The sequence below is a fragment of the Telmatherina bonti genome (genome assembly GCF_933228915.1).
Source record: "Telmatherina bonti genome assembly, chromosome: 13".
NCBI lineage: Eukaryota > Metazoa > Chordata > Actinopteri > Atheriniformes > Telmatherinidae > Telmatherina > Telmatherina bonti.
The window spans coordinates 13,193,632-13,212,498 of NC_136611.1; the positions used below are offsets into that span (position 1 = coordinate 13,193,632).

Sequence of the window (18,867 nt, forward strand, 5' to 3'; positions counted from 1 at the left end):
AAATCAGTCATTTCCTGGTTCCTTTTCTACAACAGGAGTTAAGTAGGATGACCGAACTTTTCACAGGCGATGAAGAAAAGCTGGCTGCTCTTCATCATTTATGTGTGAGATGCTGACCACAGTTTACAGCAGGTAAACATGGAGAGGACTTTTCCTGGTTGTCCTCTTCCTCTCGCTACCACTCACTCCGCCTCATCCGCCGAGTTCTTCAAAGTGCCGAAACTTACGATGTGACAACACTTATGGATTCCACAGCTGTAAAAAAAAAAAAAAAAACAAGTATACAGAAAAAAAAAACAAAACAAAAGAAATGTGATGGTGGTCTAGAAGCTTCGATGGGTGCAGGCTACAGAGTGGGAGAGGTGGTGCTTTATGGCAAGAGAGGAGAAAACGCCACGCAACTCTGCCTCGCCACCTCCTCTGTCACTTCCGTCACTCTGCTTTCGGCGCAAAACAGCACTCAAGTGTTCATCAGAATGTTGCGGCTCTGAATAGTGGCCATCATATTGGGCAGAAAGCACTGTATTCCCTCTCTGGAGTGCACTGCTGCAGGTCAGAGCACACTCCAGAGTGGGGAATGAGGTATTGTGAGAGTTGTGGCATCACTCTGTGGTCGGCTGGCCCGCCTCCAGCTCCTCTTTCACTCTGACGGGGCTCAGACTGGAGTGGCATGGCTGGGTGGTGCTGGAGCTGGAGCCAAGTGGACTAAGCGGGTTGTGGCTGGAGCAGCAAGGGCGGTTGTCCATAGAGGAAGCTGTGAGCGCCCCCGCTTCGTGGTCCCTGCAGAACGAGCGGGGACAAAAGTCACAGAGAGATGAGGCCGGGGCTCCGCAAACGCTGCAGTCGTGCCATGGACATTCCCAGCGCCCTGTAAACAGAGACAGGAGTCATTATGGAGGCAATCGGTGTTCAAAGTAACGGTTATATAGTAGAGATGACAAGATATTTTAACAAACTGGGGTCCCAGAATAATTTCAGAGGGTAGCCAGGTCATTGTAAAACAATACATACAGTTCATTGATCAAATGAATTTGGGATTTTTATGAAGGATTTCAAAACTAAGCATGTTAATGTAAAGAAACTCCCAACAGGAGCACCGTGCCAAAATTCAGTCTGTTCAAAACTGACAGTGTAGACTGTCGGCTCTACGTTTGCTTTGCTGCACATTGCAGAGGTGATGACTACATGAAGTTCTATGATTTGATCATCATTCTAAACTAATGTTTATATTCATCTGGAAAGAGTTTTTTGAAAAATGTTTTCATTCATGCTGCATATACCATCAACGTTGACCCTTCACCAATAACACGTATAGTTATAATTACACATCCTGACAAATCTGACAAGTGCTGCCTTTACTATGACTCCAGTAGTTTTAATATAAGACGTTGCAGAAATATTCTCATTTTACACACAGAGCTCAAAAGGCCAAATGTTTTCTATTTATTCTGCCACGGTGGAGCTCATGTGTTGTTTGGCAGTGTTCGTTTGTCTGTTAGAAATATAACCCAAAAAGTTATGTATTGATTTTCATGAGATTTTTAGGAAATCTCAGAAATTGAATGAGGAACAAAAGATTTGAATTTGTGGATGATCTGGATCACTGACTGGATCCAGAAATTTTTTAAAAAGATTCTTTACTATGGCGATAAATATGGATAATTTTGTCTTTAGAGCTTCTCACTCAAAAATAATGCCAAAGATTTGCAAAAAACAAAAAACAAAAAAACAAAGGCTTTTGGAGAAGTTTATTCTTCTGGTTTTTAATCTGGAATCAAAAGTTGAAATTTTAACTGATGATGAAATTTGCATTAGAGGGGAAATCTGTGAATCTGTATCTGTACTCTTCGGTCAGAATAACAAAGTTTTTTAAATTATTTTTTGTCAACTCTTCTACTGTGGTGTATCTACAGATATTAACAGTGTGTATGGAGGGAGGGAGGTGGGGATCCTTGTCTGTCTCTGTTACAGAGAAAACCCCACTGAAGCAAATGGTGATAAGGTCCAGCCACCTGATTAGCGAGTCACAGTCTTATCAGGCCTCCCAGGACACTAAAGAAGAACAGAGGGATGTTTTATCAGTCTTATCCTCTACGGGGTGAACTATCGCTTCTTCCAGAAGATGGAAGTTCTTAGAACAAAATTGGAGAACAAACCTGATGAAAACGGCTTTGTTCTTGTTGGATTCACATTGCTGTGACATTTGTACTTTGTTTTAATCTATTAAATCTATTCATCATTGCGACTTTTAAATTCTACAGTTTTATCCAGGTTTTAATCCCAGATATTGCTTTTATTTTCAAGGGTGTTTTTATTATTTATAATGAATTTTTTTATTATTCATGCCGGAAGACAGAGAGTTTTGTTTCGTCTCGTCAATCGATCAAGTACCCGTCTGCCAGGTCCGATGTGTTTTGGGTTACAGAATATAAAATAATCTTTGTTTCTGCAACACAAATCCGCCCACGAATGCTTCAGAAGTAACCTTAAACCTTTACCGTATGGTGGTTTGGTGAGGTTGAGACATAGCAGGTGATACGCTTTCGGACATTCCTTCCTGTCACACATGACCAGTTCTCCTCCTTCTCCACAGCAGAAACAGAACAACTCGTGTGCGTGTTTGCCCTCCGGCTTCAGCTTCCGCTTCTTCTGCTTCAGCTTGGCGTTTCTGGCCTTCTCCTCTTTCTCCATCACAACAGCACTCTGGAGAAAACAATCACAAAGAAACTGTTTCAAACACAGCTCTCATGTCGCGACTGTAATGCTTGATTTGTGGTAATGAAGGTCAATTTCCGCACTGTCGGCTGCACCCCAAGAAATCCAGAGCAGTTGTCGGACCCACAATGACAGGACATTCTCCTGTTGCCCACACAGTGCAAGTTGTAATTGAATGTCAGCTCTGTGCCTGTAGAAGAATAAAAAAAGTATTTAGTATTAAAGTTTTAATGGATTTAGCTCCCTCTGTCAGCATGTAATGTCTACTAGTTGCCAGTAAACTCACCAGCCTCAATATCACACAGAGCAAAGAGTCCGATGCGAACGTCCCCGTTCACCGTCCACTTCTGAGTCTCACAGTTTGGGCTGCAGCTGTGGTTCATAAAACGCGCTGAGTTTCCTTTTGGGCCCGCATCTATCACACGATCCTGACGGGAAGCACAGGTGTCGAGGTCAAAGATGCTCTTCTGTAAACCATGCTTCAGGATTTACAGGTTGTGTACTTTCCATAAACATGTCAGGGTTTTAATGTTACTGGTACAGACCAGACCATCAACTTTTTGGAGTTTACCTTAGTGAGTGTGAGCATGTAGAAGTTGGTCACGTGATTTTCATGAGCGCGTTTGATTCGTTGCTGGCACTCCTCTGAGTCTATTACTTCTCCAACATACTCAGTCACAAAGTCACCCTGGAGAAATAAAGCAAACATAACATTTGCAGATATGGAGCCACCACACAGAGGTCCATCATCCACAGTGACTAATGAGCAATGGAATAAGTGTTATAAACACATGAATAAGACATAAGCATTTGAGAGTTGCTGGCCCTGTGATGGTTTGGCAGCCTGCCCACCCCGCCTTGCATCTGATGATTATTGAGATGAGCCCCCCCCTGACCCTTAATTGGACTAAGTGGCATATAAAAAAATAAAAAAAAGATGAATGACCATATGAGGTTCTGATTATTATATATTCTGTATTTGTCTGGTTGAGGATGGCCATGGAAATCATGGAAAACCTTTGTGCAGTTACGTTTATGGAAGTAGCTTGTTTTATTAGCAGCCAGGAGTCAGAGGTGTGTAAGCCTCCCACAGCAAGCAGACTTTAATCATCACTTGTCTAATACAAAAAAAAAAAAAAAACCTAACTAAAAGATAAAAGACTAAAATATTTGTCCAAACATATACTTTGATTTGTACTGTTCACAATAAAATACAGAGAAGAAAATTCTGACCATTCGCTGTGGAAAGATGCGCTGGTTCGACTCGTCAGTTTTTTAAGAGTTTGCAGACACTGAACTGAATAAACACATTAAAGACTGAGCTAATGGTTTAGACAATCACACCAAGCTCTCAATCAGAAAACTAGTGGCCTAACTGTTCAGGCTTCAACACGGACATGCATCTTCACTGGATTACAGAATTAACAGAACTTGGACTGTGTGGAGGGAAACTGAGATGATTTAGAAACTTGTTATTTTCTTTAGCGCTAAGACAACACACTGCAGCACCACTGATATGGCAACACCAGTTCAGAATGAGATTTATTGTTTGGTGGTTGAAACTCCAACGCAACGTTCCCCTGGACTGTGCTGACTAACAGGAGTCATTGTGGATTAATTCTTTGAAACCTGCAGTGCAGCACAGTGCAATGAAAGGCTACACACCTCAGTGAACCAAAGTTTCAGGTGGAGCTACAGTATGACTTATTTTACAGATTTTGTGCAGATACACAGTGACAGTTGAGTCTCAACACAAACACTTGCCTCATATTTCACTTGCTGGTCCTGAACAAGAGGACAAGCTCATTTTGTTTATATTTTGAGGTCTTTTCATATTAATTTGACTGCTTTAATCATTTGTGTTTGACCAAGATGTTTATTATACATATTTCTATTATACAAACAAACTCAGAACTCAGATTTTCTTTTATGTTACTTCAGGTCAAAGACAAAGCTTCCCAGGATTGAACATCAGTTGACATTTTGCGTGACTGTGGACATCAGACTCAATACACACCTTCCTGAGTGCTTGGTTTGTCTTGAGGCCCCAGCCACGCCCCTCTGTCTTCATCACTTCAGTTTCTGCATATAACCGTTTGGAAAAACACTGATTCTCACAGTTGTCTCCTGCAGGACACACCTAACAGCAGAAACAGCAACATAAGTTAAGTTGAGCAATTTTATCACTTTATTCTAAAAAGAAAACAAGAGCACGAAGGCAGACCTGTGGGTGACACTCGTACTGCAGCATGCGGTTGAGACAATGGGAATCGAAGCTGCAAGGATGCTCATCTGTTGGTCTGCAGTTGCATCGTGGGATTTCTGACAGGTCGGCCACATGCATCTGCACTTTACCCACTGGCTTGTTGGACTGTTAGAAGAAAAGAAAACCAAAATAATTCAAAGAACATTATATTGTATTTAAACTAAATTTGTCCTCACTATATCATTACCTTGATGACTTTATAGGGCGGAGGTTTGCGAGAGTTGCGTTCCTGCTCTAGAGCCTCCCTGCTCTCCCTTTGCGCCTTGAGCTCCTGAAACCGCCGAGCTGCTTCTTCCAGTGCTGAAATATCAATAATATCTCCTCGAAAACATTTCCTCTAGAACTTGTAAGAAATAACCCACAACAGATTACTGTTGAGGTGAAATGAAACTTAGTGGGCAGCCGTTACCTTTCTTGAAAGTTTTGTTGATGTTGATCTGACCCGTTACAAAGTTCTTGTCATTCTCTACGTAGGGGAAGACCCGGCCCTGGTTGATCCAGTAGTAGTCATGGGAACCAAAGAAAAAAACAGGAAAGTCCCCGATATCATGGCGAAGACTCTGAATGTTTGCTGGCACAGAGCGAGGGTTGCAGATCTCCGCTGGCCACCACCTAACAGGGAGTGAGATACGATGTAATAAGAAAGAAAAGAGTACAGTAATAAACTAATCATGTCGGGCAATGTTTTCCAGCACATGTGGCTTCTTATTCTTTCCTCTAAAGAACCATATAGAAGAAAATCATTTAATTTTTTTTTTTAATACAAGTTTTGATCAGGAGATATTTGTGCCTGATGAATTAAAATGCTGCTTTTGGGATTATGAACAATTTTCTGTGCGAAACAACCAGATTTTAATCAAGCATTGTGCCGGGGGATGATAAATTATTGCATGACTCACAGTTTAGCTGTTTTCCCTTTAATGAGGAGAGGGGTTTGATAAAGCGGTTTTGGAACAAACAGATATGCTTGCTTCGAAGGTGCCATTTCAAGCTGATGCAGATAGAATACAAGGGGTAATATAGCTGCATTATCTGTTCATTGTTAAAGGCCCACCTCTGGATTTGATAGTTTTCTATCAAAGAAGCATTAACATGTTAGTTAATGCATCTATGACAAACAGTTCTAGTTAGATGTTTGGACTCATTTGTGCATTATTCTGAATGAGTAGGTGTTAAAACATTGGACTGCTACTTTTGATTAACTGAAGTCAGATGAGTTGCACCTGATTTTTATGTTAACAGATCCCAAAAAGACTTCTGCAAGGACACGCCTGTGCATTATTATGAAAACTCCTCCTTTCTTCTCCAGCTGCAATACAGGGATTCAAATAGTCCTCAAAATGTTGTGCCTGCGATTGATTTCGGGCCCAATGGAACAGAGGAGCCAGACCAAAGACGGGAAGGCATATGAGGATCCATGATTGCTTTTAACTATATTTATGTTACTTGTACAGCAGCCTAGCATCCAGCATTAAAAACCTGCCAAGTTTTACTTGTAGCGTCAATTCCATTATTTACTGGACTTAGTATTGGATAGCTAGGTGAACTGTGTGTTCTCATATGCAGCACATGTGGAAAAAGTACGAAAGATTTCAGGGTTATGCCGCATGTTTGACAACTGGAATGCTGCCACGCTCTGCTCAGCATGTCCGCATTACTTTCATCACCAGCAAGCTTTTGTCTGAGGTGAAGCAAAACTTTAAAAAAAAAACAAACAATAAAATGTTGATACTTTGACTCTTTTTTTTTTTATGTCAGTTAATGGCATGAAAAGATCAGAGTTAACAATATGTTACAGATGTAGCATGATGATGCTGCAAGGCACAAGCTTCCATTGCCTGCAGCAGGTGTACAGCATAATGCAAACCACTGCGACATAAAAAAACTACAGTGCTCATGTTCATTATAACGAACATGCCAGCAAGTATAACAGTGTAATAGCATTGTCTACACAAAATGAGTCTTTTTAAGTGATAAATTTAGTTTATTTTGATCTTTTAATTAGAAATATCAGAAAAGTTTCTATTCAAAAGTAACCATACCACAAAGTGATAGAAGCATAACCCTCAGCAGTCTATGATCGATGTACTCTTCCTACCTGTAGTTGCCCAGTTTGACCCAGACAATTTGTTTGTAGTGAGGCTTCTTCCCTGCCCTGCAATCGTTGCAGGACCACGCGCCCTCGGGCATCTCCATCTCCAGACACTCCGGATGGAAGGAAGCTGGGCATGAGTCGCAGCACAGCAACTTGCCTCCTACATTTGTATGGATGTAAACATGTGTGTATGTGTGTGTGCATGCGTTGTGGGACGTGAGTATGCAAAGAGAGGAGGAGTGCATGATTAGGTGATGCATCTTATTACCTGGACAAACTCTGAATCTCATTTGCAGACAAGCCTAAGAAACATACAAACCCTACAAATATTAAATGAGACTTTTTCCACATCTAAAGGTAATGTGTGAGGTAAATAACGCATCTGAAGCTAGCAGCGTACCATGTGGTCATTAATCTGAATAGTAGAATAAATGCTGGGAGTTTTTTTGCTTGACTAAGTGCTCCTTTAACAGCAGCACTGCATAAAAAAAAACAGGACAATGGTTTAAAACTTCTGCAAGTGGTTCTTAAGTCGGTTACAGTTTCCACTGCAGCAGTAAACAGCATGTCTGGCAATCAGATTCAGAGCACTGTACCAAGACCAGTTTACGGGAAATACATGCGGCAGCACTGTAAAAGTCAGCCAGCAAGTTAGAAATGAATCAGGGTTGCGCTCAAATAACACAGTATTGGCAATAAGCAGGCATGCAGTTCTGCCGGTGAAGCTCCATCACATATCACACTCTGCACAGACCAGCTTGCATGGAATTATGTTGCTTTTCCAGGTATCCGTTTTCATGAAATAGAATACTGATATCAAAACTAAAGAGAAAGTTCACCACTTTTATCCTGGGAACTCATCGTTGCTTAAATCTTATCCTAATTGGATTTACGTTCCATCCAAGGCAGGTCAGAAGCTCAAGAAAGCAACGGAACCAAAAACATCTGAGAATTTCAGTCAAAAGTAAAATAAAACAAAAAGCAAACAAACAAAAACATTTTGATTGCAGTCAGCATAAAGGAGACAAGGCTGGACAAGGCCTTTCAAATCATAAACAAGCCCAGAGTGCTGAAGCAGAGAAGCCGTGCACCTCCAGCAGGGAGAAGATCCACAAACCACAAGCTAAGCTAACACAGAGCATCGTACAGAGCTACTGCGAGTTGATGACAAATCACATTTTCGCAAAGAATTCTCTTGATATCATTTTCTTGTTTACGCTTTTTTTTTTTGCAAAGATGCAGCATATATACGTTTACCCAGACTGACTGGTTACGCAAAACCATCCTAAGAGTGGACCTAATGCAAGAACCGCTCCCATCAACAGAATGGGGACATGAGTGAAAACTCATCTTCACCAAAGTGAGAAGTCAGGATCAGTCTTATGTCATGTTCATGTAAGTTTTTGATTTATTTACATAATGTAGTTTAGGTAACTGAAATAAATATTAATATTTAAATAACAACAGATAACTACAAATGACTGATTTATTCATGAAGAATAATTAGAAGAAATCCAGTGCGGTCTGCACAGTCATCTGTTAATTAAGACCCAATTTGAGCTACTTTGCTTTACTGGGATAATTTACACCATCTCTAATCTCATGTAACACATTTAGACATATAGTACTGTGCAGAAATTAAATACACTTCAGATGTTTGTCTATCATGCAGGTATCTCAGCAGTCCAGTTAATTTTTTATTACAAGACAACCTGCGGAAACATACAGCAGGAATAATAAAAAAAATATCTTCAGGCCTGATCTCAAAGTTAGTCTGGCAATAAATGAAAAGACAGGAAAAGCAGAAGGAGGATAAATTTGCAGATTTGTGGCAGTTCTCCTTGAAGTTTCAAACAAACTACATGACACAATGCAAAAGAGTAAAGGAAACAAGGGTTGATCTAATCCGATATACTTCATAAATACTTTTTTTTTTTTTTTTTTTTTTAAGTGCATCATTACTTAAGAGCTTTTATTTCTGCACAGGACTGCAGAGTGTGATAAAATAATTTTGAACTGAGGTTCACTGTCAATCCTACACCACTCTTAGCAACAAGAGTGATGAGGGTTAGACAGTATAAGCACCTGTTGTCATTTCAAACAGGTCCTCCATATTGGTCACTTGTCACCTGCTGAAAGAGCAGCAAAGGTTACAAGTTCCCAAAAAAAAAGCAAAGAAAGTAAAAAGGACTTTATCTACAACATTCCTGCTGGCAACTACATCTACATTTTTCAGATGGTTTCTGCTCCTCGGAAGCTGCTGCTGTTCCTTTAGACTACAAGATCTGTTTATGACCCTATCTTTAAACAAAGCTCTCGTGACAGAGATTATGCAAGGAGCAGGTGGCATTCATTACACTGACAGAAGCAACGTGTCTTTTTTAGCTTGTCAGAGCAGGAAAAGCAGAGATGCTACTAATAATATTACCAATGACCCTGCTCTGTTTAAGCATCATATTTGGTCATTACAGTTAGATAAAGAGCAAACAGGCATAACACCAGGACCCCTCAGCTTGTTGCCATTTACATCTGTACTTATCCAGCTGTGATGTGTTACGTGTAATTTATGTTGCTACTTCCCATAAGCTGCTTAAAAAGCAAGGTGTGGGAAGAGGATCCCAAAAGGATTCTTGCACGAGGTCCACTCTTCGCTTGAACTTGGCTGAAGTTACTTTGCGCCACTCTGCATTAAATTAACTGCATGTTTAAATCAGTTAATTAACTTTGCACAGCAAGGCTTTGAAATGAAAGATGTGTGCAAAAAGGGGAACTAAATCAGAATGGGAGCAGGCACAACACAAAGACAAACTAGAGGGACAAAGGAGAAAGAGAAAAACTGTTCAATTACCTTTCCCAACATTCTTTTTGGTAGCTGACGAAGGAGAGGGAATCATAGGTAATTTCAACTCAGCACGATTTGACTCAGTCAGAAGGTAGTGGGACTTATAGGCATATGAACTTAATATGGTGTCAGTAAGGTCTTGCACTAACAGCCCTACACAAGACACACAGGAAGAGACGGGGGTGAGCCGCAGTCAAACTCGAAATTAGCCAAATTTCACAAAAAGAGAAACATATATGCACAGGCTCATACACGCACACAGTTGTAACAGAAAAGAGTCAAACAAAACGTTCGTCCCTACATAAAAAAGGCCAAACAATACACTCAACTTATCGTTAAGTGTCAGATCTAAACTCGCTAAAAGTGCTAAAAAAAAACAAAAAAAAAACAACTACAAAAACAAAAACAAATAAAACTTCACCCTCATCAGCTGTCATTGAAAATGTACTTCTACGTGGTGTGCAGTGTAACAGCCCGAGTCATTCCTAGTGTTGTGATGGGAAACAAACATCTCACATCACTGCTATTCATGAACAACACCACCAAACACAAAACATGTACAGTATCTAAACTCAGTATGTTGGGACATCAAATTTCCCCCATGACATGTAAAATGAGCTGCGACTGCTTTAAAAAAAACAAAACAAAACAAAACAAAAAAAAAACGGAGGGGAGAAATCGACGAAATAGAGGCTGAATTGTCGGAGCGGGGAGGGGTGTTGTCATGTGTACAGCTGTGAAATCTTACCTCTGGCGCATAGAAAGCACCATCCCACGTTGATGGGGGACGTGACGAGGCCGTTTCTTTTGACGCTGCCGTGGTTGCTGCAGATCATGATGTGATGGGTGAGGATGACGCTGCCTGCCGCCATGCAGCTGTCGCCGGTGTGATAGGCCAATGGACAACGGATGCATCGAATCAAACGACCTGGAGGTGAAGCAGAAGAGAAGTGTGTTTTTTCTTTCACACTCAAATGTTGACTTTACATCAAGTGGGAAGTTCAGACATATTGATTCATGCAGCAGCTATTAATTTCCTTCCACTTGAGTTTATATAACGGTGTAGATCAGATTCCTTAACGGGCTCAAGAGGAAATCAAAGAAGAACCACTTGATCATTTTTTACTCCTGCTGGAGTTCAGAGACTTAACTGATGTCTGATCTGCACAAACATTAGTAAAATAGACAATAATGTACCATTTTGAGCAACAAATATTTATTTAAATGAAACTGAACTTAAAAGTTTTGGTTATGCAACAAAAGAAAAACACTTATTACGAGCTCCAAACTGTCCAAGATCTGAATCAGAATCAGGTTTACCACATAAGTTTACACGTATAAGGAATTTGGTGTGCTGCATGGGTGCAAACAAGAGCCGAGCAAAAAGGTGGATATTCAATAATTTGGTCCATATATATATATATATATATATATATATATATATATATATACACATACATACACACACAGTTTCTGTTCCATAAAACAATGAAGCAGACCCACTGGGACTGAACTGAAAGCATACATCTTTGTTTAACGCCTGACCAAGGTGTGCTCTGATTAACCAAACAAATGACAGCCATTCCTGTCTTATATTGTTGATCCACTGTGTTGCAAAAACATTATTTTTAATCATTTTTTATCCAGTCAGTACTTGTTTCATTACATAATTACTACCTTCTGAAAACTGCTATGATTTCTGCGGTGTTTGTTTATTTTTTACCTTTGCAACCCACTTTTAGGGTAACCCTGGTCCTCTTCCACAGGAAGAACAGTTTATATTTACAATAGCGTGAAAGCTCACTAAGCCTTTAGTGTGGACCAAAGAAGAAAACTGGTTTGCTTGAAACCTGTGGGTCCCAGTTCACTTGCAAAGCAAATGGACCATCAGTGGAACCAAAGAGAGGTAGTGACATTACATTTGAACACCAAAGTAAAAAGAAAAACCCCCAGACTGAATAAATTTGGTTTTGCTTCATTGTTAATGATCTGTTTTTACTCCAAACAGCAAGGCAAGTTTTTCTGATGGTCAGTGGTTGTTTCAGGGAAAAGTCGCCTCAAGTGAGAAGTTGTAACTGTAATGTTGTCCAGGCAGTTCAGTGAGAGAGGTTCAGTCCTTGAGAGCCACCTTTCTTCAGGTTTTAGATATCTACCTGCTATAATACACCTAATTCAGATTAAAGGGATCCAACATCCAATCAAGTTCTGTTCAGTGATTCCTTCATTGGAATCTGCTGAAACAAAGAAACATCTAAAACTTGCCGGACTGCAGCTCGCGATGGAAGAACTTGCCCAACACTGACTTGATTAAAGCGCAGTGTAAAAGCAGACCCAACCAAATGAACATGGGACATTTCTTGACTTTTCCTGCCCTATTGATCAGACTGTTCTGGTGTGAATGTGTCCTTAGTTTATTACAAAACATCTAAATGCCAACTCGAGTTAGATCGATTGTTAAAATGCAGAAAGATCTAAAGACAGTAAAAGTGTAGATAATTCCAGATGAATCCACTAGGACCACATTAAACCCTTTTAGTTTGAGGTGGAACTGTTTTTTTTCCAAACAAAATTGTGTCACCAGACATTCACAATACATCAATACTTAAAAAAGAAAGAAAATGGGAGTTCGCTGTTGCACCTATTTTCTTTTTGTTTCATCACAGCCATCACTGCAAACTGGCTTATGGTGAAAATGAGCTTGTTGTACCTTTACTGGCTCGTTGGAGGTCTCTCTCCAGGCAGCAGGTTGAGCAGCTGTGCTGGGGGCAGCAGAAGCCTCCACCAGGACTGTTGGTGGTGCCTGGGAGTTTCCGGACACAGTCCTCGTGGTAGTAACACCCACATCCAGACACGGAGCAGCGAGCGACTTCCCGACCCGCAGACTTGCAGCTAAAACAAGGATGATTGCCTAAAAACAGAAAAGCCAAAAAGTCTGTCATGGTGAGGAATAATAAAACTCCGCTCAGGAGACGGTGGAGATGCTGGTTTTCTTACCATTTCTACATTCCAAGCAGGTGTATCTGCCTTCAGGTGGGGAAGACAAACCAAGACACTCCAGGTGAAATTGTCTGCTGCAGTCTCCCTCACACACCACTAAACCCTCTCCATACACCTCACAGATCTAGAAAACAGTGAAATGAAGCTCCATCATCATGAAACTCAACCTGGGTTTCAACAACAACAACAACAATGGAAATGAATGATGAGGAGCTCTGACCTGGCACACGGTGTCTCTCTTGCCGGTGCTGCTGTCCTGGCGGGACAAGCCGGAGTCCACCGACTGAGTATCTGAAGCATCTGCATCAGCTGCTGCTGGGCTGTCCAGACTCTTCCCAAATAAACCCTGAAGCACAGATGAACGAAAGTATTCAGCTTTTGCTGCATTGATGTCAAATTTGACAAAAGAGATGGTGACTTGAAACAACTTTCAGAGTTTTAAAGTTAGAAAAAAAAGTCATTTACAGTGTTAAAATGTTAAACCTCAACATATTTTTGTGTGCAGGAGGAACTCGTGTGTGTGTGTGTGTGTGTGTGTATGTGCTGGGGTTTGTCCCTGAAGCTTACCTGTGGGTCACTGAGGCCTCTAGAGTCAGAATCAGAGGTGTCTCTGTACTGTGACGACGCCATCTCCACATCTGTTGACGCTCTGCTTCGTTTCTTTAGGGGTTTACACGCATCTGAGATCTCACTGGCTCCTAAAACGTCACATAGATTTTATGGGTTTGGTTAATCATAGAGTAACACCATCAAGAGTTTAAGATTAGAAGTGAAAGAAGAAACCCCCCCTCACCTTTCTGTGAGCCAGTCCTCAGCATGGTCTCTGGAGCCATTTCCGCCTATGAGGAGGTTAAATGCATGAGTTAATGTTATTAAAGTGGTCTTTTCGATTTGTGTGATAGCACCTGGTGCTCCGTAGGAGAAACGATTATGGCACAGCTTTCCAGCTGTTAATCCTTTTTTTTTTTGTAATTATTTCAAGTCCATTAGCAGCAATTTAGGATCTGATAAACCCTCCAAGAACTGGAGCTGTTACTCAAACTGGGGTTTCCAATGCTCTATTTTATTTCTTATTTCGGCTTCCTTCCTCTAGCCTTCTACCACTGTTAGATGGTGTAGAGGAATAAAAAAAAAGGGAAGGAAATGCATGAAAGAGGGGTATGAAATCCTTCCATGCACATTTTACTAAGCAGAGCTATTTTTGGTCTTAACTGCAGGTTAGCTGAGGATGAGTGATACCTGTTCCTTTTTGGTTTTCTTCTTAGGAACGGGATCGTTGCCTCTCTCTGACTCAGACTTGCTCCTGACCGAGCGCCGCTGCAGCTTCCTCTCCTGAGAACCTGAAAACATCAAAAATATGGACTTGAACTTCACACAGACTGCAGAACCGTTCCACAAGGAAATATTCAGCAAATCCACTGTTTACTGTTTGTTTACTCACCTTGCGGACTACTGTGTTGTGATCCAGGGGAAGAGGCCTGCTGATTTCCTCCCTCGTCACTCCTCCGGCTGGCAGGGGAGCTCCTCCTCTCATCACCTTCTTCCTCCCCTTCGTCCCCATCCTCCTCCTCTTCAGGACTGGGCTCAGGTTTAGCTCTGCTATCCTGCTGAAAGCAACATTTGGAAATTACCTCACAGAATGTGTCATGTCTTTATTCTTCCCATGCGCACAGAGTTACACTAACCTCAGGTGAGCAGTATCCGAGGTCGGGCTGCCTTGCCTCTCTTTCCACTCTCTCCTCTTTCTCCTCTTGTTTTTCTTTCTTTGGGGACGGAGCGTTTTTCCTCGGTAGGATAGGCCAGTCACACTTGGTGATCTCCACATTCAGCCTCTTCATGGTGATGGAGAGAGGCAGCAGCTTTCTGGCAGCGGCTGTTTTCCAGGCTCTGACTGGAGGCGGCGAATCCTGCCGTACCTGCTCATCGCAGACAGCGTTCTGTTTCGGTGACACCGTCTGACGCGGGTCCCCTTTCTGGTTCTTCTCTTCGCTTGAGGTCTGGGAGTTTGTGTTGTCATCGGTGTTTGAAATGCTGCACTGTCGCCGTGGCAGCTGCCTGCGCTGCGGCTGCTCTTTGTCTGGCGACTTCACGGGTCCGTCCTCCTTCTTACTGACTGATCCGCTGGACCGCCGGTTTCGTTTCTCAGTTCTGATGTTGGGTTTCTTGCTTGGGGGGCCTTCGTTGGGGTCTGGGTCAACGTAAATGAAAGTGTAGTTGTCAATCCGCTCCTGGCGTGTCATAAGGAAGGCGTCCTCAGCGTGGCCCACGCCCACCTCCCACTGAGTACGCTCCCGCTGAGGAATAGGCTTCAGGAGCTGAAGAAAAACAAACAGAAAAATTATTTTTGATGGCTTAAACATTACACATTGGATTATTTAAAACAAGTACGGTAAATGCAAGCTTTCTAATAATTTAAGGAGAAAACACACAAATCTCCCATTTTTAAGTCCTAAAATCCATTAATGTGTGTATTCTGTTGTTAAACGACTGTCTGGCGTTTCAGAATAACTGATACATATGTACATACTTTGTGCCTCTCAACCTGGTTTGTGGTTTTGCGCAGCGTCTCTGCCTGAAGCTCGTCAAACTGTTGCTTCCCCTGATACATGACTATCCTCTTCTCGTGGATCCACGCCCGCTCTGCAACACTGCCGAAGAACTGGACATGATATTCTCTGTGACCTGGGCAACAGCAGAGAAACAAACACAACTTGTCACATTTAGATCCAGAAACAGCTGAAAGGAAGAAGGAAACAGGCTGATAAAGAGGAAAGTTGTAAAATGGGCTTTACCTCTGGTGTTGATCCGAGTGTGTACCTTCATCTGGGGGTCAGAGGAGACCATGCAGGGCCACCAGGGGTAGGTGCCCACCTTGGACCACACCAAGTCTCCAATAACAAACTCCTTACAGAAGCCTGTCTCTTGGATTACTGATGGATGATGAACTTTTGGAACCTAAATATAAAAGCAAACAAGGTCAAAATCTGCACGCAAGTATGGTTCACAACAAACTACAATGACTCGTGCACTCTTGCCTTTGGTGTCTTTGGTTCAGTTTTGATGACGGTTTTCTGAGGCTGCTCTGTCGGGGCTGGCGGCGTTTCTGTTGGCTGGGGCTGGATGTGGGTGTCCTCTGTCTGGCCCGCCGTCGTACCTGCCTGTGTCTGGCCTGAATCCACATTCTGTTCCCGAACCCGAAGCTGCAGCCTTGCACTCTTTTTCCTCTTCTCCTTCTTCCTCTCATGTCTGCGCTGCATCTGAGTGGTTTCGTCTTTTTGAGACTCCTTTTAAAGATTGGAAGAAAAAAAGGTTTTGTTTGTTTCTTTGGAATATGCTGATGATGCATCAGATCATTAAAAAAATCATTAGATGTGAACATTCTGCAATATTCATAGCAATCATACCATTGAATGTTGCAGCTACATACGCACTTGAATAAAAATCAAAGGATTTAAGTATAAAGTGTAATTTCTAAGTGGTCTGAAGCCAAAATGAAAATCAATTTAACATACAAACTCAAAAATAAATTTGGTTTTATGCATTAAAAGGCTATCTTTTTTTTAATATATATATATATATATATATATATATATAAATTAAACCATACAGTCTAAACAATTAACCCAGACAGCATGGTATTTTTATGTTTATAAATATATATATATATATATATATATATATATATTCATTGCACAATATTTAATTAAAACTGTCTGTTTCTATGCCTGGCGGAAAATAAGCTATAATAAACGCAACAATAAAACAAGGCTGATTAATAACCTTTCAGATGTCTGAGAAATTTTTCCTCCTCCTTTTTTTTTTTTTTTTTTTTTTAATAGTTTTGGGCAGAAATATTTGTGGAAAAAATGAAGAAGCCCAACCAAAAAAATCTGATGTAAATTAGATGATGGCACGGCTATCTGTTTTTGTGTAAAAAGCTGAGAGCATAAAAAAAAAAAACAATTTGCACTTCATTTTAATTTATCTGCAGACAGTAAAAACATGCATATATTTCATTTATATGGATGCCTTCCTGTAGGAAAAAACAAAAAACTGCATAATAAAAGCAAGGAGGCTGATGCTAAAATTATGGACGACTGCGAGAGATGATTGGAGTATGAGAGTGATCAGAAAATGTTTTAGTTCAGCAAAAAATAAAATAAATTTCACACTTAATACAGAAATAATTTGTGTCATTTGCTTGTAATTGCAAATAAATATACAATTATATTCATATTAACCAAATTTAGTCACCTGTTTAATAGTAAATGTTAAAGATATATAAATACATATGAATTTAAGAAGGTATTACATTAACAAATAAGATGTAAAATCCCCTGAACAATGAACATTTATGAGCTTTTTTTTTGGACTTATTGGATGGACAATGCATAACTAAAGAGGGAACAGAAGAAGAGATTTAAGACTTGAACCTAAGCAGCATGTTATGTGGAAGAAACAAAGAAGAGCATTTTCTGAGTGAAAAACTAAAAATGAAAAAAAAAGCTCATAGTGGTGTCTTCAGGCATTCATACAAATCGTCTACATCTCCATGTGTAGAAGCACGTGCACCTGCATGCATTACCTGCAGCTCCTGCAGCAGATCTCCACACAGTGCAGATTCAAACAACTCTTTTCCATTCTGATATGTTTTGATGATCTTCAGCTTGATTTCTGGGGAGCTGGTTTTCTTCAGGACCCCACCAGGGGTGTTGGACGGGGCATGAGTAGGTTGTGATGACGGGGTACTGTCCACAAGAGAGGGAGGAGGACTCGAGGAAGGCAAGTGTAATGGGGGAGGAGGTGGGAGATTGTGGGTCATGATGTGAGGCGTCTGGGGCAGGTGGTGCTGAGAGGGTAGCTGTGGTGGGGGGGGACTCTGTGGCTGTGTGTGACTCTGTATATGAGGTGGGTTTGAGTGGAAGGAGTGAGTATGATGTTGGTGATGGAGGTGATGATGGTGGAGGTGTGAATGATGTGTGGGCAGAGGGGGAGAAACAGGAGACAGAGGTCTCTCCTGGAGACCTGGACCTCTCAGGACCGTCCCCTCTCCCGGAAGGAGGCCGTGCTCTCCATAGCTACGAATTGCCCCATAACCGTTTGCTGAGCCGTTGGGGAACTGTGAGTACATGGAAAACTTGGGCTGCGGCTCGTACATGCCCAGACCCGGTGGGTAGCCATTCGGGACCTGCGGCATGTCCTCGGAGGCTGACGCCGAATAAGGAAACTCTGCATCCAAGGCAGCATCGTAGGAGGGACCACCATCCTCACCCGGGTCACTGCCGGTGTCGCAGGTGCCTTCCTGTCTGATGTTGGCTGAGTCAATGAGCTGAGGGGGTTGCTGAATTGTATTTCCCATGATCCCTTGCATGAAAGAGAAGGAGAAATCCATTGTTGGGCTCCTGCATCCTTAACTGTCTTTTTCTTTGACTGGACCTGTTGACAAAAACGTGTGACACACATTGTCACTTTAACAGCACACAAAGACCAGCGAGCACCTCACATCTATCCTTTAGAAGATAAAGAGATGACCATCTTAACAATGAAAAATATTAAACTCCCTGCTTCTGCAGCTTCTCCCAACATTGCCTATGAATTCAAGTCCCCATTAGATACTGTGTATGCTGTAGACTACACATGGCAGCGTCACAATATTTCACCCAGAGGTAAAGAAACCTACCAACTACTTGCTCTGGTCAGTGGCAATATCAAATAAGAAATTAAATATAATTTACTCATCCCTGAAGACAAATTATAATCTATCTCAAAGTGTTTAGGAACATTAGCTAGATCTTATTCTCAAACTTAAGACCTTGACAGCAAGAAAAAGAAAAGCAGATTCAATGCAACATGCAGACAAACAGCATCTCTCCAATCAAACTTTAACTGCTAATAAATTGAGCAGAATCAATGAGGTAATTTAATAAACTAAACTGTTGTTTCTCTAAAACA

General features: G+C 41.4%; 1 protein-coding gene across 1 annotated transcript; it reads right to left on the minus strand.

The window, feature by feature from the left end:
• Positions 1–602: 602 nt before the first annotated feature.
• Positions 603–18,307, minus strand: nsd3 (nuclear receptor binding SET domain protein 3; the record flags this gene model as incomplete). Its single annotated transcript, XM_079251933.1, has 24 exons — positions 603–868; positions 2,499–2,703; positions 2,799–2,905; positions 3,002–3,143; positions 3,287–3,403; positions 4,733–4,855; positions 4,940–5,086; positions 5,169–5,281; positions 5,391–5,593; positions 7,080–7,236; positions 9,925–10,071; positions 10,667–10,846; positions 12,626–12,826; positions 12,913–13,039; positions 13,136–13,261; positions 13,483–13,613; positions 13,709–13,754; positions 14,155–14,255; positions 14,357–14,522; positions 14,601–15,230; positions 15,443–15,597; positions 15,708–15,870; positions 15,951–16,199; positions 17,501–18,307. The coding sequence occupies 24 exons, from the start codon at positions 18,305–18,307 to the stop codon at positions 603–605; spliced, it is 4,809 nt and encodes a 1,602-aa protein (XP_079108059.1).
• Positions 18,308–18,867: the final 560 nt, after the last annotated feature.